This window comes from Mesoplodon mirus (assembly GCF_964341445.2).
Source record: "Mesoplodon mirus genome assembly, chromosome: 5".
In the NCBI taxonomy this organism is placed as follows: Eukaryota; Metazoa; Chordata; class Mammalia; order Artiodactyla; family Ziphiidae; genus Mesoplodon; species Mesoplodon mirus.
Genome location: NC_138980.1, coordinates 89,885,206 through 89,908,988, shown reverse-complemented (window position 1 = coordinate 89,908,988; position 23,783 = coordinate 89,885,206). Strand labels below are relative to the sequence as shown.

The 23,783-nt window shown below is 35.2% G+C and overlaps 1 protein-coding gene across 2 annotated transcripts in view; it reads right to left on the bottom strand.

Moving 5' to 3' along the window:
* Positions 1-23,783, bottom strand: part of PGGT1B (protein geranylgeranyltransferase type I subunit beta) — a 59,673-nt gene that overhangs the window by 34,672 nt on the left and 1,218 nt on the right. The window contains exons 2-5 of one of the 2 annotated variants that reach the window (XM_082623467.1): positions 17,067-17,185; positions 5,841-5,908; positions 1,929-2,080; positions 436-568 (exon numbers count right to left, since the gene is read on the bottom strand). In XM_082623467.1, the coding sequence (XP_082479593.1) occupies positions 436-568; positions 1,929-2,080; positions 5,841-5,908; positions 17,067-17,185 (472 nt within the window). Of the gene's footprint in view, positions 1-435; positions 569-1,928; positions 2,081-5,840; positions 5,909-17,062; positions 17,186-23,783 lie in introns of those variants that run through there. The other variant, XM_082623468.1, reaches the window with a different exon arrangement.

The window sequence follows — 23,783 nt, the reverse complement described above, 5'->3', positions numbered from 1 at the left end:
AGCCCAGTCAATCTTGCTAGTCAAAATGGCTTAAGGAACTCACACCTCACACCCAATATAGGAATAATCTCACCAAGGGCACTGTAATTCTCCTTTATGCTTGGCTGCGACTTCCCAATGATCCCTGCTAAGATAGGTTATCAACATTTACCTTTGAGATTTTACTGTTTTTTGCTTCTAAGGCTGACCAATCTCTTTCTGCTAAAGACAGTTTCTTTGGACACAATCAGATTACATTTAAAATTTAATGGCTAAAGAGTCAAACTTTCCTTGAATATTATTCTTAAATGGCTATTCTGATATATGATGTACCCAGAAAGCAATCTTATTATCCTTATTTCCAAATTATTGCTAGAAGAGATGAGGCATGCCCCAGCCCCCATATATCAACAGTAATTACTTAAAACAAAGAGTCAATTTATCAACATAACTCACCATACTTCTTCTAATATAGTTGATGGCTTTTTTCATATCCATGCCAGACCAGTTGTTGAGCATATAGCAAATACAGGAAGCACAGTATACAAATCGCATGTCATTTTCACTGCCTTCAGGTACTGCACAAAAACTGAAAATAATAACCATATGATTTACTGTACTATAATTTATTTTTTTGTAGGGGGTTAGTTAGAAACACCTACTTCATGTCTTCACTCACAGAAAAAGCTATCACTAAATACAGATTTAAAAACCATATACTACTTGTATTATTCAATAAAGGACTATTAATTTGAATAATATAAAACTATTTCTAAATCAACACTGTACTCCCAAGTTCAATTTCTGGGTAGCTTAACACACTACCACAGTTACTCTTTCCCAGATGCCACCACTCAGAGTAAGTTTCTTTGCTCTCAGCCATGGAAAGCTATGGCACAGTGGCTTGAGAATTAATAGCAGAAAAAGTAGCAGGGACCTATTGGGTAGTAAGAAATTCTCAAGCCCAAGTTCTGCTTATGTGAAATTTCTTCTCAATGTATATATAGATAACCATTAATTAACTGATCACATTGTTTTAATTTTCACATATTTAATTAGTTTTAGAGAAGTACATAATAGTTTGTATTTCATATCTATTCTTTTGTTTATAAATAAGGATAAGATAGCAGTGACCAAAGACTATAATGAATTATTGAGAAATTAGTCACATGTACTTGCTGAGGTAAATATTTAGTTTTATAGTATTTCCAATTAATGTCAATTTACCTTATATGTTTCCACTAATTTTCCCCTCATCAACAGCAGTGTTTTTAAAATACTGACAGGAAAACAGACACAGCAGTAGATGGAGAACAGATATAACAACGTGGCAGGATTTGTTTGCAAAGTCTTTTCTTTAGATAGCATCACTACTGCTTTATCACTTCCTAGACTTAAAAAAAATGTTTCACCTTAAAACTTTTTTTGTTAAGACACACCACTCAAACCATCAAATATTAATGAACTCACTACTTTTTCTATCTTTTAATAATATCACAGAAACTACCTACACTAGAATATAATAATATTCAATGTTCATCCCTTTTTCCCCCATCACTATGTCTTAAGGCATAAAAGTTTAGACTAAATGTATGTCTGCTTCAAAATGTCCATTTTTTTTACCCAGAAGGTAAATTAAAGTAGATCCTAATCCTGACACTATTAAATCATTTATTTATGGATCTATTATTGCCTTTAAAAAAAAGAAAAATGAACTAAGAAAGAATGGAATTGTTATTGTGATTACTTTTATTTTCATTTACATAAGAAATATTTCACTGATTAGGCACTTAAACCATATCTGTACAGTGAACTTTAGGTGGTTCTAATAAGAGTTTATGATAAACTCTACAATTCTAGTATAGTATTATATCTATTTTTAATTCCAAATGATTTTTCTTAAAAAAAAAAAAAAAAAAAAAAGACGAGTAACAAAGAATGACCCATACCTTCCATCTTCTAGTTGAAGGGCTCTCAAGCCTGCTAAGCAAGCTTCTTTATTTACTCGGCTTAGGTCATCTCCAAGAATAACTAAGCATGAAAGGCCAGTGTAGGTCATTGCTATATGGCCACTATCATAAGGATGAGCTGTTCCAGGATTCTAGATTCAAATTAATATAATGTTAATTAGAAAACTGAAATGAGATCTTATTTCATTATGCAATTTGAAAAGAGGTTTCAGTAAACAGTAAAATTAAATGTTGTTTATACTGATTTGCATAGACATCTGATAGAGACAAACAAAACTCAATTTCATGTATGTCTCAACATAAGTATTACTGCATACTTTCCAGGCTACATAATTTTCAATTTTATCCTCAAGTTTATGGAAGTAGATCTGATATTCAAATAAACCAAATTATTTCAACTTCCTATTTGACCAACCATATCACTTATAATTTAAGTCTTATAAAGTTAGAAAAGCATGTAGAAATAATTATATTTTATGCTGTACAAATTCAAATTAAATACCACAGCAGTGATCACCATTTAAAAATCCTACAGAACAATACAGCTGAAAAACATTATTCTCATATGGTTTAATTGAGTCTCTAATAATATTAACACTTAGAATAACAAATGACAAAAAAATGCAAAGAAGAGCTCAAGATACCAATATTGAAAAATTCTCTAGAAATAAAACAATCTAACTTTTAAAGTTTAAATTACCAAATGAGTATTGATTGCAAAAAGTCTTTTGTGAAGACTGTTAGACTAGTAATTGCCCAGGCAGAGTTGGGGAGTCAAACTAGGAAACTCATATAACCAGAATATTTATTGGATTAGTTTCACTGATTTGACTGTTTCAACAAAACTATCAACAGTTATCAAAGATCTCTTAAGGTTTATAAAATATGTGACTCCTTGTAGGAAATCCTATAGACTCTAGTTGGCACTGGCATAGATAAAATTAATTTAAAAACGTATTAAAGTAAAAATGTAAAACCAAGTAACTTTACATTCTGTAATACACAAAGCATTTAAAGTTTTATAATTATTTTCAAATAGCCAATCCTGTTCAGTTATTTTAAAAAGATGATTTCACTTAAAAAATGTAAAATTTCACATTGTACTATTTCTCAGTTTAAGAAAGTTTTAATTTTGATAGAATAAGAGTGCATTTTAAATTCATCTTTCTCACAGGATTTCCTTCTGTTTTAGTTTGGGCTCGTCAATAATTGCTTCAAATACTAGAATAACTGCCCATAACATTAGAAAGTTAAAATGAAGCTTGTACCAAGATTTTGGTTAAAATAGACTCCTCTGCTTTCTACAATAAATGTTAACTTCTACACTACTGTAAGGCATCAAATCCTGGCTCTACTACTCACTGCTGCATTTTCTCATTCTGGAAAATGGAGATATTAGTACCTATTTCACAGGGTTACTGTGAGAATTAAATAAAATTACTGTCTATACAGATGCTAGTTATCTTACTGATGATGATGCAAGTGCAAGGCAAATATCAAAAGGGCCACTACTTCTTTGGAGTCACGACTCAAGGGTCTTGAAACCACTACTGACTTAATCAGAATACTGTGCTGCTCACTGACCTTCTGTAGTTCTTCATAGAATAAGTTTGCAAAGGTATTCAATATCCTCTATAATCTGAGCTCACCCCACCTATCCAGCCTTACATATACAATTCCTTATATGGTCTCACAAATATGACAAGCAAATTTTCACAGTGGTATTTCTTTCATTCTGAGCTCCTCCTTAGAACTCAAGCTTTAATACTCCTGGATATCCTATTCCACATTTATAATTGCCTTCTTAGAAATCCTGTAACATTTCATTTTTTGGTACTCAAACTAAGTATCTGCTATGTTAAAAGCACTGTGGGGAATCTGAACAGAAATCAAATGTGGGCCTTAACCCTGAAGGGAGAAGAGGGCTACTTGAATAAGTACAGTACAAAGTAGAAGTATGTGTCATGATGGAGATACAATAATACATGGATAAAGGACTGTTTTCTGCAGCAGAAGAGGAACTTGGTTAGGTACAGATGAAAAGGCGGCATTACAGGTAGGAGAAAAAATAAAAGGAAAGCAGAGAAGGAAGATTCCAGGCTATGTAGTATGTGTTAAGGACAGTACATAATTTAATAGAGAATATGGGATTTGTTGAAGGAAAACAGTGAGAAAAGGGGATTGAGAAGATCCATTAGTGTTTCTCAAAAAGTGTTCTATGGCCACTAAAGGTCCTGGACATTTTTCAGGTAAGTGAATGGCCCATAGGTGGTTTCAGAAGAAAAAGCGATGATACTATTTACATACTGTATTGGAAAATCATATGTGCCTCCTCAGATTCTCTTGGCTTCATCTGTCTCCTGGATTCTCAGCCACCACCCTAAGTGACAACTCCTTGTGGCCCTATATGATTCCACCTAGAGTCTCTAGCTCCCTCTACCACTCATAATTCAGATTAATGCAACATAGAATGGAGTGGGACCTAGTTCCCCAGAAAATGCCAGGGTCTCGATGAATTAAGGGCCCAAAATGGGTTTCAGGAGACTCTGTGAATCACAACAAAAAATGGTTTCTCCTTACATTTTATCCTTTGTTTCGAAAATGCCTTGGAAGGGGGTGAGGGGAGTAAGGGGGCTGTCTCTTAAAAGTAATGTTATCAAAGAACTGTTTTACCCCAACAAGTGTAAGTATACATCTGTATAGGGTATGGTGCTGTATAATGGTCATTATTATCAGTGTCATGACTTTTAGATATCCTGTCCATTATGACTAAATGGAGAGCTACCTCTATTCAGGACTGGCTTAAGTTGGAAAGTATTATATGTATGGGGAAAAACGACAATTTTTATGGATCCTTAGTTTCTAGATTCTCTGTTAAAAGTAATTGGCATACATGATTGAAGACACCTTAGCAAAGTCATATGACTTTGACACAGGCATGCTGGTCTACAGTTTAAGGCACAGGAAGAAAGTTGAAGCAGTGCCTCTATCAAATCATGTCACCTTTTCCGAAATCACTGCTATTTATTCCAAAATTTTGAAGCAGAGTATGGAAAAATTGGCAACATGTCATTTACCTTCAGCTTGGAAAGGGATATAAATCTTGATGTACTCAGTGTAGCCAGATATTGGCTTGTAACCATTATATAAGCAGACTGACCCCCATCAAGGAAAAAGTTTCTATTTTGTGAGGTCTCTTTTCACAAAATGATGAAGTTTTGCTCTGCCTTCTATTGTAGAAAAATATTTTATGCACAGATGAAACACCTACAAAAGTTTGTTTGGGGTCTGCTTCTTTGAAGAAGAAAAAAAGCTTCTCATATGTTAGGATTCACTGCTTTCTATACCTGCATGTGCTGGTACCAAAGCCTCTGCCTATAACCCTGAAGACAGTCTGCCTACTGTCAGGAAGGTCATCATAATTCATCACTACTTGGGTCTCCAATCACTGCTTAGCAAGAGCTTTCTCTTTCATTCCTAAGAAATGTGAACCAAATATAAAGTCCTTCTGTAACACATAGTTCCTTGGTTTCTTAGAGAACAAGTATCATGTTCTTGAGTGCTTTATTTCCATTTTCTCCAAGAAATCACCAGTAATTTTTACACACACACACACACACACACACACACACACACACACACGATAGTAAGAAAGACAATTTTTTAACAACAGGAATTTCTGTTCATTTATATACTGTGCATTCTTCCAGAAGTAAGGTGGGTATAGCTTTCCCTTAAAAAGTTCCGGTTCATAACACACAGTTTATTAGACAGTATTTAGCTACACTGAAACTTGGAGGCCTGGTTCTTTCTGTTACTTTCTTAGTTTTCTTTCTTACTAAAATCTCTCCACTCCCTCTCCTCCTTCCTCCTAATGCAAAGAGAACTAACCTTTGATGGATTGAATGGAATACCCAGGTATGAAGAGCCTCGGAAACCACAGCGATTTATATTTGATCCTGGAAAATAAAAATATGTACTTATTTTAAGTGTACCTTATTTTTGTACAGATTCTAAAGCAGTTCAGCTATACAGTCTCTCAGAAACAGAGTATTTTAGTATCAAAGTTTTGTCACTGTCTCCATTTTCATGCCAGGCAACACTGAATGTCTGCTCTAGGAGCTTTATGGGAATTTCTTCATTTAATTTCCAAACCAGTCCAAACCAAAACAATGACCTCCTACCAGGTACCTTTAATTTAAGCTTAACTCACTGAGTACAAAATGCTTTCATACTTTTCCTAAATGACCATTTTCATGTGATCAACATATTCAATCCCTCATGTTACAGAACAGAAAGCAGAAGCCCAGATGTTAAGTGACATGTTCAAGGTAATAGCTGGTTAGCAACATAAAAGGATCTAGAAATCTAATGTCTCATCCAGTGCTGTTTTACTTTAACTCACGGCTTCTTTACAGGGGAGCAAGGTAAAGGTATAAACTGCTCTACAGTCACAGAAAATATATGTACTTTGTATTTTAGTATTAGACCTTCATTCTAAGTCCAATACTTTGCTTTGAAGTACAGAAGAACACTGTAAGTTAGCACTTAGTCTCTAGTTATTCAAAGTATGTTTACTCACACTGATATTTTTCCTACCTAAAATTTTTCATTTTTCAAGATGTCAATGGAATATAACTGGGAACTTAACAAAGAAAATATCTACATCCATGAAAAGGGAACTCTTGTGACTACTGCTGGGAATGTAAATCGTTGCAGCCACTATGGAAAACAGAATGGAGGTTCCTCAAAATATTAAAAATAGAACCACCATGATCCAGCAATTTCACTTCTGGATATATATATCCCCCCCAAAATGACATCATTATCTCAAAGAGATATCTGTACTCCCACATTCATTGCAGCATTATTCACAACAGACAAGACGTGAAAACGACCTAAGTGTCCAACGATGGATGAATGGATAGAGAAAATGTGAGCTATATACAGATAAAATGTCGTATGTGTTACACATACACAGACACAAACAGACACACACACACGGGAATATTATTCAGCCATCAAAAAGATGGAAATCCCGCCTTTTACAACAACATGGATGAGCCTTGAGGGCATTATGCTAAGTGAAATAAACCAGACAGAGAAAGACATATAGTGTATGTTCTTACTTATATGTGTAATCTAAAAAAGCTGAACTCATAGAAATAGAGAGTAGAATAGTAGTTGTCAGGGCTGGCAGCGGAGATGTTGGCCAAAGGGTACAAACTTTTAACTATAAGATGAATAAGTTCTGGGGATTTAATGTTATGTACAGCATGGTGATTATAGTTAACAATACAGTATTGTATACTTGGAAGTTAAGACCTTAAATAGTAGACCTTAAATTTTATCACCACACACACAAAAAGGCAATTATGTGAAGGGAATGGAGGTGTTAACTAACCTTATTGTGGTAATCATTTCACAGTATATATGTGTATCAAATAATCATGCTGTACACCTTATATCTATATATATGTCAATATTATCTCCAGAAAGCTGGAAAAAAAAAGAAATTAAAAAATATAAACGAAAAAAATGGTCATACCCACAATAAGAAAATAATTATGGTTTTGAGAACTATTATAAAATCAGCATGATAAAAATAGAAGGTAGGAATGTAGTACCAACAGACTGTACATGCATTGCTAATAAAAAAATCAAGTTGACTTAAAAACAGGTTCTGAGGTGAGGAACTAGCTTCATATCTCTTATGACTGGTACATGACTAATCATCATAACTGGTTTTCAGGTACTATAAACTATTCAGCTTTATACCCCTGGAATACTTAGAATAGTAGCTTATACATTAATTCTTTGAGTAATTTAGGAAACTATCCTTAAATTTAAAACTCTCCACCAAGGATCTTCCCCCATTAACGAAAAAATTATTTAAAAAAGAATGCTATCTAATGGTGATAACGATTTTGATGAACATGGTTCTCTTATCTTTGCTTAAGAATTTTAAATTGGTAAGCCATTTAAGACTTGCCAATATATAATGAGTTATAAAAAGGCTCATACCTCTGACTGGTAATGATGCACCTGAAAATCCACTCCAGTAACTTCAAATATGAGATGGTCATATGCACAGAAACACTCACTATAGTATTATGATGGTAAAAATTTTGAAGTGACACAAAAATCCAACAGGTTAAATATAACATACTATACTCAAAGGAACATTATACTGCTATGAAAAGTAATGATTAGGGAAAACTACATAGTAACATGGAGAAATATATATGCTCAAGTTAAGAGAAAAAGCAGGATACAAAAATATATGTGTATTATGTTTATAATTAGGTGAAGTGGGCTTATCATCAAAGCCTGGAAGAGAATAAATAAAATAATACTGTGTGGGAGGATATGAATAAAGGTGAATTTTGTTCTCTTTATTAGTCAATGTTGTCATCACAAATTACCACAAACTTAGCAACTTAAAACAACACCCATTTATCATCTCACAGTTCTGTAAGGTCAGAAGTCCAAGGCAGGTCTCACCAGGCTAAAAATCCAAGTGTTGGTAGGGCTACATTCCTTATTAGAGACTCTGGGGAACAATCTGCCTCCAAGTTCATTCAAGTTATTTGGCAGAATCAAGTTCCCTACGGTTTTAAGACTAAGGTCTCCATTCCTTTGCTAGCTGTCAGCTGGGGGACCCCCTTAGCTCCTAAAGGGCACTCTTGCCATTTCTTGCATCCGGGCCCCTGTATCCCAGAATCAGCAATGGTGCTCAAATCCGCCTCATGCTTAGACTCTCTCTGGCTTCCCCTTCTGCAGCATCTCTCTTTTGCCCTCTTTCATCTGCATTTCTCTGACTGACTCTTCTGCCTTCTTCTCTACTAAGGGCTTATGTGATTATACTGTGCCTATATGTATACACTCATCAACAATCTCCACATTTTAAGGTCAGCTAATTAGTAACCTTAACTTCACTTGCAAAATCTGTAGAACTCAGTGTTCGATTAAATAACCAGGGAACAGGAATTTTGGTGGGAGAGGGGGCAACATCTTTAGAATTCTGCCTAATACTCCAAATTGGATGTAACACTGTACTTTTAAAATCTAAAATTAAATTATCCCTTCCTTACCAAGCCATGGGTGCCTTTATCCTTTTATCGTCACTTGTTTTAATCCATCTTTAATTGGGCGAGGGGTAGCGTCAAAAGGTTTATTTTCCTAGGCCCTATATTTGATCTGATGCCTAAAATGTTTTCCTATTATGACTTAAATTTTTGCAATCAGTTTTATTTCCTTCAGACTGCCTTTTTAAAAGTTATCCTTTCAAGCTACTGATTTGCTGATAGTTTTCTATGAAAATCAAATCCTATTTCTACTTTTGATGGAAGAAAGCTCTGATTCCATGTTTCAGGTCTGAGTTTATACTTCCCTTAGGAAGCCTTTCTGGAGCCCCCACTAAGTTAGTTAGGCTAACTAAGTAACTTAGTTAGCCTCTGTCAGCCTTACAGAGGCTGACATATAGTAGGGGTTTAATAAATATCTATTTCTCAATGAAATTATTTCCTTAGAAATAAATGAATGGCATTTCTATTTGCTCATTTCTATGTTTTTATATTACTTAAATTATTAACTTTTCTGAAAAGTAGCAGAAATATTGATGCTCAAAAATACCACATAAGGTTAGTTGCTGTGGCATGGACACTTGGAATCAAACTCAATATCCTATTCTTGCTAGCACTGTGTTCTATAGGCAAGTAACAACCTCTCTGAGCTGGTTCCCTCCATTTTTGAACTATGAACAATAATATACTACAATCAATATTTAGCACGGTTCTTCTACAGGTTCAAGAGCATGTTTAGATGGTGTTCAGCACAGTGACTAAGGCTCAATAAATAGTAACCATTTAACATCAGCTAATTAGATGTTATCAAAAGTGAAATAGGAGGAAATTAACAGCTTCTGTTACAATTTATCAAGGAAAGTTTCTTTAAAATAAAAATACCTTTTCTTCCAATTTCAAAATGGAGTACATATCATCATCTTAAAAAATTCATTAGGCCATTCTTTCTGGTTCCTGTCAAGATTTGTCTGCTATTGTGCATTCTTTTATAATTCTAGTAAGCTTACCTATTCATGTTAATTATTAAAGTATAAACATGCAGTTTATTCCAAATTTACAACTGCATGCATATTCAGGATACAGTTTAAACCTCTTTGGAGGTTTTTAGGTAGCGCCATCTAGTGTTCCTATTCAGTAGTAACAAAGCGAACAAAGTGTGATCTGGCTGACCAACAGAATCAAGCACAGTTTGGAAAAATATAGATGCTCTTGGGTCCTAACCTCGGCCCACATCAAAACTCTCACAGTAGGGCCTGAACAATCATATATAAGAAAGAAAAATAATCCCTGTCTGATACACAGTCAGAATTGAGAACCACTGATTTGGTGAATGCATCCATAAAGTCAGACTAGTTTCCTTGTTTTATGGAAGCAGTCTAGATAGCTATGTATCAAAAAAAAACCCAGATTACTTTAAAAACTGAAACTGAGTCGATGGAAAGAAAAGGAAAATAGCAAAAATGGGCATATGCAGATGGATAAAATACATATATGTGTATTTATGTGTGAGCACATAGAGGGATGTGTTATTAGAGAATATAACATGTTTAGCTATCAACCATAAGGAAAACAATCCCTTTATCTGCATGCTTGCATATGAAAGACAATTATTAAGCTACAAGGCTGACTCCTGCTTGATGACTGGGTCATATCTCATTTACAACCTAGGATTTTACTACTAAGCTCATATAAACACCAATTATATGTCAAGCATCACAAAGACAATGCATTTAGATATTCTCTAAAAAGCAAATGATTATAAACCCGTAGAATGTAAAACTTTAATGAGTTTAAAAAGATTTATTTTAATCAGCAGAGTTATTTTGCTTTTCATAAGAAAATGTGTTTCCCCTCTTTTAGGAGAAAATTTTATTATGAATGATAAAATAAAAATACATTAAAAATTATATTTAGGTGCTTCTAATAAAGGACAACTCTTGGGCTAAAATATCATATTACTAATGGTGGTCATGCTGCTTAAATATAGTTCAAAACTTGTTTTGGTCATGTTCTTAACTTTCTAATTCTCATTTTGAATGTTAGGTTTTTGCACTAAGCAAAGAGAATTCAAGTGAGGAATGTGGTGATTTTTTAATGTAAAAATAGACGTTTATATTTTATGGCTGTAGAAGTAATTCCTCACAGGTCTCAAGAAACACAAGGTTTCCTAGTAAAAGGACACACCTTACACAACTGTTTCAGGATGTCAAGAGAGACCCAGACAAGGTACATAAAATATTATATAATTTAAAAAGTAGGTTTTTTTAAATCTATTTTCTAAATTTCACAGATTAGTTTTAGAACAGGGCAATTAAACAGAAGGCAGGTAGGAGATTTTCTCTCATAGAGATTAGAAATTTAATAGTGTTTCATCCAACCAAATGGTAAACTGATTATTTGAAACTGCAGGTGGACTGTGAAAAGACCTGTAGTATAGCCTACCAGACATGTGACTAGGGGCAACTGGGGACATCAACCAACCAACCACTGTGAGACTATCTTTGCAAAAAGTTCTTGATCTACAATGCTTCCCAAACAGGTGCTCTATAATTTCTAAAATCTGCAACATGCTCAATTTAGCCACATGAAACTATACTTACATTTTCAGCATGTTGTTAAAAAAAAAAAAGGCACAAGCTGACTGAATAGTCTACTAAAAAACTGAAGTCATTAAACATTTTACCTTTTAATATTAAACCACCTTATCTACAATTCCAAACACTTAATTCTAATGTTTTATGAGCTCTGTTATGGAAGAGATACCAGATTTATTTTCCTTTATCACCATAAGACAGCCTCAGAGTTCTCATGAAAAAATCCATATCTTACAGAAAAACATACATGATAAACAGAGCACCTATTGCATGGGACTAGTATTAGAAAAACTGAAAATTAGAAACGGAAAATGGTATTCTAATTTTGCCCCTAGCATTAACTAGCTATATGACTGTGGACAAATTATTACTCTCTCTGGATCTTAATACCCTCATTTGTAAAATGATGGACTATAATATTCCTTGTTTGGTTCTAGTTCCAAAATTCTCTGGTTGTGTCCCTGATCAGAGAGGGTAACACAAAATTCCCAGCCTGATCCCTCGTGTTTCCTAAATACTTCCTGATATTGATGAGAAGGGCCCCAACTCTCCAATGGTCTGACCACACACTTATTACTAGGCTACCACAGGGTCTTTACAACCCTGGAATTAAGTGGAAGGCCAGGGTTAATTGTGATTAAATATTCACAATGTACTTAAATTCCATTCATGATAGTCTCCACTAGGGACCTATATACTTCACCAGTAAAGCAGCACTGGGACCTGGAGTCAGAAGCCAGGGATTTCAGTCTGACTCTATTACTTTCCATCTGTGTGTTGCCTCGGGCAGGAATCTTAATCACTCTGCCTCTTTTTCTTCTCCACTTCTGGGGAAGGCAGATTAGGGGAAGAACAAATTTGATGATGTCTTTGAAAATTACAAAATATTAAATAATGTACAGCATTGCTTCTGCCATTAGCAAAATATGGATATTTGTGTATAATCATATAAATGGGTTTAGTTTTTGTTTATTTTTGTTGTGTTTTGAAGAGCGGTTAAGCTAAAGTTTTTTAAGTTGAATTTTAATACAGAAACATATTTATTGTAAGCATTCAAACAATGCAGATATATAGAATAAAACTAAAGTACCTTATCCTGCCATCCCCTACCTCTGTTTTCATCTACTTCCCCCTCCACAAAGACTGTCTATGCACGCTTTCAGAGTTTTCCCTATACATTGATGTTAATAGATCAGTAAAACAAAACACCCCTGTACATGTTGGCATTTATCATTTAACTATATTTGATGAACAGTTTCATGTCAGTACATATATAGATCTACCTCAGTCACTTTACTACTGGGCTGTACTCTTTACTGAACCATAGTTTATTCAACTGTTTCACTTTTGGTGGTTATTTACTTTGTTTCTAATTTCTTACTGTAACAAACAATGCCAAAACATTCTTCTATACAGATTTTTGTGCACGTGTATTAGTTTCCTGAGTTTAGTAACAACTTACCATAAATCTGGTGGCTTTAAACAACAGAAATTTATTCTCTCATAGTTCTGGAGCCCAGAAGTCCAAAATCAAGTTGTTAGCAGGGTTGGTTCCTTCTGGAGGCTCTAAGGGAAAATCCATTTTATGCCCCCTCTTAGTTTCTGGTGGCTGTGGGGAGTCCTGATGTTCCTTATCATGTGGACCCATCACTCTAATCTCTGCATCTGTCTTCATATGGCCTTCCCCTGTGTCTCAAATCTCCCGCTCCTTTCTCTTGGAAGGACACCAGTCACTGATCTTGAGATCCTTACCTTAATTATACCTGCAAAGACTCTTATTCCAAATATGGTCATATTCTGAGGTTCTGGATGGGCATATATTTTGGGGGCCATTATTTAACTAATTACAACACACACGAGAATATGTGAGGATAAAAAGTTACACTGCTAAAATGCTCTTCCAAAGACTGCAATAATTTTTACTTCCACCAAAAGAATATTAAAGTGCTCTTTTCCCCACATTCCTACAAACTTTAAAAAACTTTTTGCTTAATTGATTTGTTAGATAAAAAATAATGTTAACATCCTTGTTTCTATTGCATCTCCCTAATTTCTAGTATCGATTAATCCTCTTTTCATGTATTTAATGACTATCTGTACTTCTTTTGCAAACTACCTATTCATAAATTTTGTCATTTTCTAAATAGCAATGTGTCTTTTTTTTAATCTTTAACAATTCTTTATAGTTTGGATATTTTTTGTCTGGTATATATATTGGCACAATTTCCTCCAAGTCCGCCAGTTATCCAACTTTATCTTTCCCTACATAACATTTAAAAATATTTATTTAGTTAAATCTACCAAATTTTTCCTTTATGGTCTCTGGGTTTTGTTTAACACTTTTAAGATTTTTTAATTCCCTAAGATTTTATGTGGTATCGCAAAGTAGGACAAATACAGAGCTAAGAGTTACAGAAAGCATGTTCTATTCAGTCTGCAAATGCCTTATGAATGAGAAAATATTTGAGGAGCCAGAGGACACTCTAGGCTAAACGTGAAAATACAGAAAAGAAGAAAAGTAGGAAAAGGTGTAGGTCATTTAGCAGTTCAACAACTGTTGATAACACAACAATGCTCTAGGCACCAAAAGGGAAAAGAAATGTAAGACTGATGCATTCACTGTCCTCCAGAAGTTTACAATTCAGATGTAAGCAAAAATATTTAAGCAACAGTTAAGCAACAATGACTAAAAAAATTTAAAAATTAGCAATGGGCTTCAATCCAATGAAGTCCATGTAGTTGAAAGTACAATGGGAAAGAGAATTCTAATGGATCTTAAGAGATGGTGAGTACACCCTAATTCAAAAAAATTTTTAACTTTCATCAAAGTTAACTTTCATCAAATAATGAACTTCTGCAAAGTAAACTCACCTGTATAACTAGCACTCAGCTCAAGAAAAAGTGCATGACCAGCAACCTAGAAGCCCCATCCTACTTTCTTCTTGTCACTCCCCAAAAGCTCAGATTCGTTTTACCTACATTTTCACTTTGTATTAATAGAATAATACACTATATACTTCTTTATCTCAAAACATGTTTGTGACATTCATCAAATTTCTGCATGTAGGTCTAAATTGTTCTTTCCCATTACTGTATACTATTCCATTGTGTGAATTATAATATATCATTTATCTATTATACCAATGATGGGTAGTTTGTATATTCCTACTCTGAACTCCTGTGAAAAATACTGCTATCGACATTCTAGTACATATCTTTTGGTGAATACATTTTTTCATTTCTGTTGGATACCTACTAAGGAGTAGAACTGCTGGTTCACAGAATGTACACATGTTCAGTTTTAGTAAATATTGCTAAATAGTAGTTGTAAAATAGTAGTTACAGTTGTGCAACATTCTCATCAACATTTGTTATTTTCCATTTTGGCCGTTCTACTGCGTATGTAGCAAACACAATTATTAGGGATAATATGAAAGTCCAGATAACAGCAAAGCTCTCACAACAAAAGATCAAATAAGAAAAGTAAGAAGACTTCAAAAAGAATATGGATATTAATTAGCTGGAGCCGGCAAACAGTCCTTAAAGGTAGATAAAAATATAAGAAAAGACAGAAAGTAGGAAGCATAGTGAATAAGTGACTAGTGTTCTGGTAATTGTAATCTATAGCATGAGTCTCTCACTAAAATGCTATGGTCCCTACATTTCTAGAGAGACAATAGCTACTTTATTCCAAGGAAATGAATATCATAAATAACTTTTTAAAAATAATATAAAATATATTTTAACAAAAACTTATACAATAGCTTTCCTATGTACCACAGTGTATAATTTCATATCTGTATCAGTGAAATATATTTAAGAAAATACAATGTATAATTTGATTAGGACATGTATTTTTAGTAAACAAAAATTATACATAATCTATAACAAAACTACCTTACATCTGTCTAATATCTAACTTTTTAAAAAATTCCAGACTTTCACTTAAACTAGTGAAAAAAAAATCCTGATGAAAAAAGGAAAACACAAATTATTCCATTTTGTAGGTGACTAGAACTGTGACCTCACCTCAGCCACAAGCTCTCAGGGAATAAGAACCATATCTTATAATTTATCACAGCCCCTCTCCACAGGTTTAGCAGAGTACTCTTAGCAAAACATTCAATAAATCCTACTCACCAACATGTCAGAATCTATAACTACTCACCAATATATCATATACGCTGCTTCATGTAGTTGGTGAAAAGTGATTAGATATTTATGTAATAAAATTCTGATAGATCTAAAAATGCTTAATCATTTTTTAACAAGAATTCATCAACAGGCACAGATTTTTTAAATTATGTATTAAAAAATAGTACAGGGCTTCCCCGGTGGCGCAGTGGTTGAGAGTCTGCCTGCCGATGCAGGGGACACGGGTTCGTGCCCAGGTACGGGAAGATCCCACATGCCGCGGAGCGGCTGGGCCCGTGAGCCATGGCCGCTGAGCCTGCGCTCCGCAACGGGAGAGGCCACAACAGTGAGAGGCTCGCGTACAGCAAAAAAAAAAAAAACCAAAAACAAAAACTACAAACTTCAAGAACAATAAAGTAGAAAGCCACAAACCATGTCCAACAGCATCTGCTAATAGATCAAAGCACTTATTTCTAAATAAAGCTTTAGCTTATTATTTCCCCAAAGTTCACCTGGGTGAGATTTATACATGATTACTCCAACTAATGAACCACACAGTTAATTTATAAATGCTGACTCTTAAAAGAAGGGTAAGTAGTGACCACAGACAAAAATTGCATGATTTTCTGTGAGTTTATCTGCTTGCTCTAATTCAATTCAATGTTAGAATTTCTAACATTTATAAGTTAAATAGGTATTAGGTATTTTACACTTAATGGAGTGAACAACAGAGTTTATAAAACTTGTGTGTATTTAGTTGATCAATAATTTACGAATTTTGAGAATTTAATTGATCAAAATGTATAAAGTTTTAAGAAGCATAAAAATGACTGAAGTATAAATAAGAGCTCTAAGAAACCATTAAAGAAATACTAATGGAACATTAGAGGGAAAATGGCCAAGAGGTTGGGATGAAACTTTTTGACAGCAGAGAGTTTTTCACTGAAGAGATAAAAAGAATGGTTGGGAATGAAAAATAGAGTGAATGCTACAAAACTAATCAAACATAACTATGGAATACAAGTAGTCAACAAGCAGTCGTGAGCGTGGAAATACACAACACAGCATGGTGTACAACTGTGAATCTCCATCCAACCTTAGACATCGCTAAATTGTTCTCTCCAGAGATTAATGACTAGACTTGGTTAGCACTGTGTTTGAACAGAAAGGGAGTGTTACAAGGAAAACACAGATGAATAAAATATGTTAACAGTTTAGGAACAAATACTAAGATTTCCGAGTGCAACACGTTATGCCAGGTACAACTAATCACACTAAAAACAAAATGCTAAAAACTCACTCACTGTCTTCTGTGGGAAGGACCTGCAGGGAGTAAATCCACTCGATTATATCATCCTTGTTCACCACATCTAAGGAGTCCAACATATCCAGCCCGGAGAGCGCAAAAAATGCAATAGTCAGCCTAAAAGAAAAAAATATAAAATTCCATCTTAACTATCAAACCAATGAAGTCTTTCTGGTTCAGAAAAATAATAAACTCATTCCAACTTTACAATAATTTAAACAATATTCCCAACTTGCAAAAGCCGAAAAAACCAATTTATTCCTATAAGTTAATAGTATCAATCAAACCTTTGTTTTAATTTTTAATAAAGGGACATTTAAGGGTTAAGAAATCAACCCTACTCATCTGAAGTATACATGAATTCACTGAAGCCAGTTTATGAGCAACCTGAAGGCTAAAAGTAGATTTGAAAAAGAGAATTCCCTGTACCTAATCAGTATATATAAGGCCAAAAAGGTGGAAAATATATAAAAATCTCGATTTTCACTGATTTGCCAAGAGCAATTATGCTTGTAACTGGTGCTTAATTCTTAAGGATGTTAGAATAAATCTGTCATTATTCAAATTTGTCTATGAATAATGTGACCCCTTGGAAAAAACTTGCAATGAATTTTGGAGAATAAGGAACACTTTAAAAAATGCAAATGCATTTCAGTTTCCATTTTCATAGAGACGAACATTTTTCTTCATTCTATTTTTTTTTTTTTTTTTTTGCTGTACGCGGGCCTCTCACCGTTGTGGCCTCTCCCATTGCGGAGCACAGGCTCCGGACGCGCAGGCTCCGCGGCATGTGGGATCTTCCCGGACCGGGGCATGAACCCATGTCCCCTGCATCAGGAGGCGGACTCTCAACCACTGCGCCACCAGGGAAGCCCGAGACGAACATTTCTGATGAAATGGAACACTATAAAGCAATATCCTTCCCCTCCAAGATTGTGCACTAAATCAGAAATCTAAGCCTTGTGCTTTCGTATAAAAACTAGTCCCCTTAGTGGTTGATTTTTACTTAAAGAGTTTGTTTCATATAATTCCTTTCTTGTTGAGATGCATTCTACAATGTTGTTTGATTGAGCATGGTTATCCCGTTTCCATATTCTAATAATTCCTATGACTAATACTGATAAACTAATACTTCAAATTATCTGGTCTAAAATCTTCTAGCAGAGCCACTTGATGCATTCTATAATCTTCTAAACAGAGATTCCAAGAGAAAATTAAGCCTTAATGCCCTAAGGCAACCACTGTATATAATTAACTTCTCTCCTCTGCATCTAGAATGGTATTACCAACTTTAGGAGAAATGAGAAAATAGTCACTCATTTTTTTAAAGGGTATAATTCTCTCTCTGATCCCTGGTTGAAAAGGCTGGCATCCATTAGATAACAGGAGGAGAAATCAGAGAGCAATTTAATTCCAACCAAAGCTTAAAGGCAAAAGCTAAAACTAATGAGATACTGGTACACTCAAGAACAATACATTTTAGGAAATTCACATTATCGAGAGATTATTACTATGTATTAGGCACTAGGCTAGGAAATTTCTCATATATTATCTTAATTTAATTCTAACAACTCACTGAAATCCACTTGAATTAGGGAGGTGATTTATCTGGATAAGATCAGGAATAAATTAAGGGCAATGGAACACCTTTATGTGGGAAGCAGTAGTTCAGAGCCCAGATCTTCAATAAAATGAGCTAGCCTCAAATCCTAGGTTGGTCAGTTTCTAGCCATATGTAATCTGGTTAGGTTACCTAACCTTTTCTAAGTCTTTTCTAAGTCAGCTTCCTTATCTGTAAATCATTAAACTTCACACAGTTATTGTGCTTACCTGCTCAAAAGCAAGCACTAAATAAGTGGAAGCTATTATTATTGGTATTTCCCTGATTTGAAGGGACAGGAATAACTTACACTATACAGGCCTTTTCATTAGTTGGCAACTTCCACCATCCCCCCAACCACTCTTCTCCAAAACAAAATATTTTAGACATGGGGAACATTTCTACCTAACAGTACCCACATGTGAAAATCACTGCTCTTGGTGCTAATTATGTTTCATGAGATAAGGTCTGCCTTGTGCATGATATGCACTCAAATAATTTACTGAATTACCTAACAAATAAAAGATCTGCAATACTACATCTAGCCCTCCTAGAGAGCTATCACAGGGTTCAGTTTGGCTGTAATCTATAAAGTGAATGACGACAGTCTGGTAAAATTAAGCATCTAATACTTTAGTTTATTAAATCATTATTACAGAGAAAAGCAAAAGGAAGAGAGATAAAAGTGAGGAACAACATGAGGTGTTGATAAAACAATCATTTTCCTGTTACTAAAAAATGTTGTAAGAAAACATATCCAAAGGGCTATAAAAATAAGTAGGTATTATTTCCTAAGTTAAAAGCAGAAATTATCTAGTCCATCTCTTTAATTTTCTAGTTCAAGATAATAAAGTCCAAAGAATTCAAGTAACTTGAGATTTCAATGCTAGATAACCAATGAAAACTACTCAAGGAATTCTGAGTCCAAGGGGTGTTTCTCAAATGTGGTGCAATTAGAATCAGCTTAAAAACAAACAACTTAACACACCACTAACAAAACCAGGAGAGGCCTAGGCCTTGCTCCACGACAAAGGTATGGTAAATTCTAGATGGGAGGTAGGGTCTGGGACCTGGTGTTTGGGTAAGCGGGGACGTGGTGGAGGATGCGGAGCTTCCCAGATGGTTCTAAAGGGCAGTCAGGCTTTAGAAGCACAGCGATTCTCCACTAGGGCAATACTGTTCCCCAGCGGACATTCTGAAGACAATTTTGGTTTTCTTTGGCATCTAGTTGGTAAAAGCCAGGGATGCTGCTAAATGTACTATGATGCACAAGACAGCCCCAGTCAACAAAGAAGTGTCTGGCCCAAAATGTCAACAGGGCTGAGGTCTAGAAACTCTCCTCTAAAGTCACACTGTTATCTGTATATAAGAGATGCCTGAATGATCTGTTTTTTTTGTTTTACTTGCTCCACGATATGGATGCAAACAACAGAAATCAGTCATCCGATGGTAAACTATTTTAAAGTCCTGCATACTTAACTATTAAAAGCTTCTCAAAGCCCAGCATTTTCAACTCATAGCAGTTTAGACTAAGGTTTATAGGATTAACAACACTATAGTGAAAAACCTGTTTATTAAGTTAAGCACTCAGCAGTGGCTGGCAGACAGAACCAAGAAGTCAGTTTGGAGCAAACATCCAGACTTCCTCTAAGGATAATAAGAAAGTATTCCTTTTCTGACCACACTAGAGTTCTCAAGTAGTCCTAAAACACTGAGAGGGAGAGAATTAAATAAGTCACATGGAATAAAAAGGAATTCTGTGCTGTGGGCCCCTGGGAGAAATAATGTAGGGTTTTGTGGTGCCCAGTTGACTGCTGCTTGGGGTAGAGACTGCTAGGCAACCTGCCTTGGTTCAGGCATCTAGAGGGGTAATCTTGACAATGCGTAAACCTAAAATCAGGCCAGTGAAGTGATTTTTACTTTATTACTTCTTTGGAGAGCATCTGTCTGTTTTCTTCCTTTCTTCTTTTCCCTAGAATTGAACTCTGAAAAACTGAACTAAGCCATGTCTTCCTGCCCCTTCTCCTCCCCTGAACAGTACATATAAAAAGTTTATCTTACTTGGATGAACAAGTAACATCCCTACCACCGCCCCGCTGCCCCCCCCACAATCAAGTTGCTTCACCAATAGATCAATTTGCAGGTAAACTAAATGATGTTTCTAAGCGCTACTACAGATAACATCCTCTTCCTTTCTAAATCTGCTCCTTTTGCCTCTTGTTCTCTAGACCAGTTGCTAGTTCCAACCCTAGAATTCTGGGACTCCTCCTTCTTTCTTCATCCCCTCCTTTCTCTCCCTAATTTTGCTGTCCCAGCACTTGACTCCTGGACTATTGCAACAGCTTCCTAATTGGTGCCCCTGGTTCTGGTTTTGTCCCACTTGATACAATAACCATTCTCAAATCCAATGATCACTCTAAAATGCATATCTAACCAGGAAGATCCACTGCTTGGCAACTGCCCGTCACTTACATGATATCAAATTCCCAGGTTCTTGACATGGCAAACAAAGCCTATGTCTACCTCTCCATACTAAATTCCTACCACACCTGCCTTACATCTTGAACCACTATCAGAGAACTGACTGGTGTTTCCCTGCTCAACACTCACTTATCTATCTTTATTGTCTTTATTTATTGGCCTTTTGCCTATAATCCACCCACCCACACAAAAACTCAACACATTCTTTAATATTTAGCTCCAGGGTTACTTCTTCCAGGAAGCCTCAGACTCCTCCTTGAGTCTCTCTTCAGGTTGATTACATAGGTGCTTCCGGAATGCCCTGTGAATATCACAATCACGGTGCAAACAAAATCAAAGTGGGCCAGGGAATCAGCAGTGTCAGCCTCACCTGGGAGCCTGTCACAACTGCAGCATCTCAGAACCCACCCAGACCTACGTAATGAGAACCTGCATTTTAACAAGATCCCCAGGTGATTCATATGCACATTAGAGCTGGGAAGCACTGTTGTATTAAATAATCTGTTTGTACTTTTGTTTCTCCTATTAGGCAAACCATCTCAAACTTTAGTGTGCATCAGAACTACCTGGGATGTTTATTATGAAGCTAGACTCCCAGGCCCATACAGAAAGTCCAATGCAGTAGATCTGGGGAGGGGCTCAGGTACGTGTATTTTTATAAGTACTCTGTTATGACTGATTAAAAGCCTCCCTCACCAACACACTTTGAGAGACACACTGCCAGACTGTGATATACTTCAGATAAGGGAGAGAACAAAAGGACAGAGAAGTTGATGGCTGGTAGGCAGTTAAGTGGTTACAACACAGGATACAGAGGGGATATGGAGGAAACCAGAATAGAAAGATTGTGAATGTCTTGGGGGGGGGCTGGAAATCATCTAAACCCTTCCTCTAGAAGAGCTGTGTCTGTAAAAATAACATAAAAGAAAATGGTCAATATTTTGCTCCTCAATTTAAAAAGGCCTACTCTAATGCCCACTGCTCAAACACAAATGACAACAATATCACATAACCAAAAAGCTCTCTAAACCACTCATGAAAAGAAACCTGTTAACTGACAAAGCTCACAATCCAAGGTCTATATTCACTTGAGTTAACTAGTAACCATCACTTTTCAGAAGTTAATATAAAAGAAAAACCTCAAGTGAATCAACAAACAGTATACCTTATAATTTTCATAAAGCCACTGCTATTAGAAAAACTAAAATTATTCTATTGATCGGGCTAAAAGAAGCAGGGAAATAGAATAATTTTGTCAAAATGGTGGGTCAGAAAATAAGGGTCTAAATGTCTAGTTCAATATTAGCCTTCCTAGGAGTCAGCTGTTTCACATCTATCAGTAAAAAGAAATGAACACAGGAAAACCTGAATCATTGCTTTATACCTACCCCCATACCCAAATACATGGTAGCCCCTCAATAAATGCTTGTGGCATTGAACTATAATACTAGCTAAGAATTATGACTTAGTTAATACATTGTTTTATCTTAAAACTCTGCTATTAGTAAAAATTTCGTGACCAGTCACCTTTGCTTAAAAAGTTGGAGCTTCTTCACAAGCATCTTAAAGTCAATTATGAATCACATACACCACAAAAGGACTTAATGCTGAACTAAGGAAAGGAAAGAATGTGAATCAGGAAAGAGAAAAACTGAAAAACTTTACAAAAAATCACCACAAAAACCAGTATGTGCATATTATCTTAAATGTGGTTATGAATTGAGCCATTAAAAAAAACAAAATGATAAAACATACTTAAGTGACAAACATGAGGCATAAAAAGGATATCATTAATATCTCTTAACTAGTGCACTGTGATATAACATATCTATTACCTAATATACAATGCCTGGTGTAAATCCTAAGATCATACTAAGTTATTAAATCTATCGTTAAGTTAGTTGTTTAATCAGACAATTTATGCTGTGGGCAGGATTACAGTTTACTGCCAACATGCGTTAGTCTGTATGATTTTGTCCTTGCTGAATTTTATATAGACCAAACACAGTAGCATTTTGAAAATGCAACCACAGACCTGTGATAGCTACAAGCAAAGTTCAACTGTTTAACAGTCAAAATAGGATGGGTTTTTTTTTATTCAAATGCTTTAAATTCACATAAAATTAATCCTCATAAAATATAAATGTGATTTATCAATATATTTCTGAACATCCCGTATCATTACAATCAATGACTGAGTCTTGGAAATGTTCATTTAGATCGAGGTATGGGCTCTGTTAGTCAATCAATATACATGAATGGAGAAAGGAATATAAATGATGCTTCACTCTTTCTTTAGCAAAAATCCGTTCATCCTTCAGGGCTCAGCTCGGAATAGTTATTCAACAAATATGTACTTATTGCCTTCTCTTATGCCAGATATTAGTCAAGGTTCTAGTGCAATGCTGTCCAGTAGGACTTTTTGAGATGACGTAAATGTTGAGATAGAAACAAAAGCCACAGGCCAATGTGGTGACCGAGCACTTGAAAAGTGGTATCTACTGAAAACAGAGGAAGTGAATTTTTAATCTGATTTAATTTTAATTAATTCAAATTTAAACATCCAAATGTGGCTACCAAATTGGACAGGGCAGCCCTGGTATTACAGAGGTAAACAAGAAAGACAAAAATCCT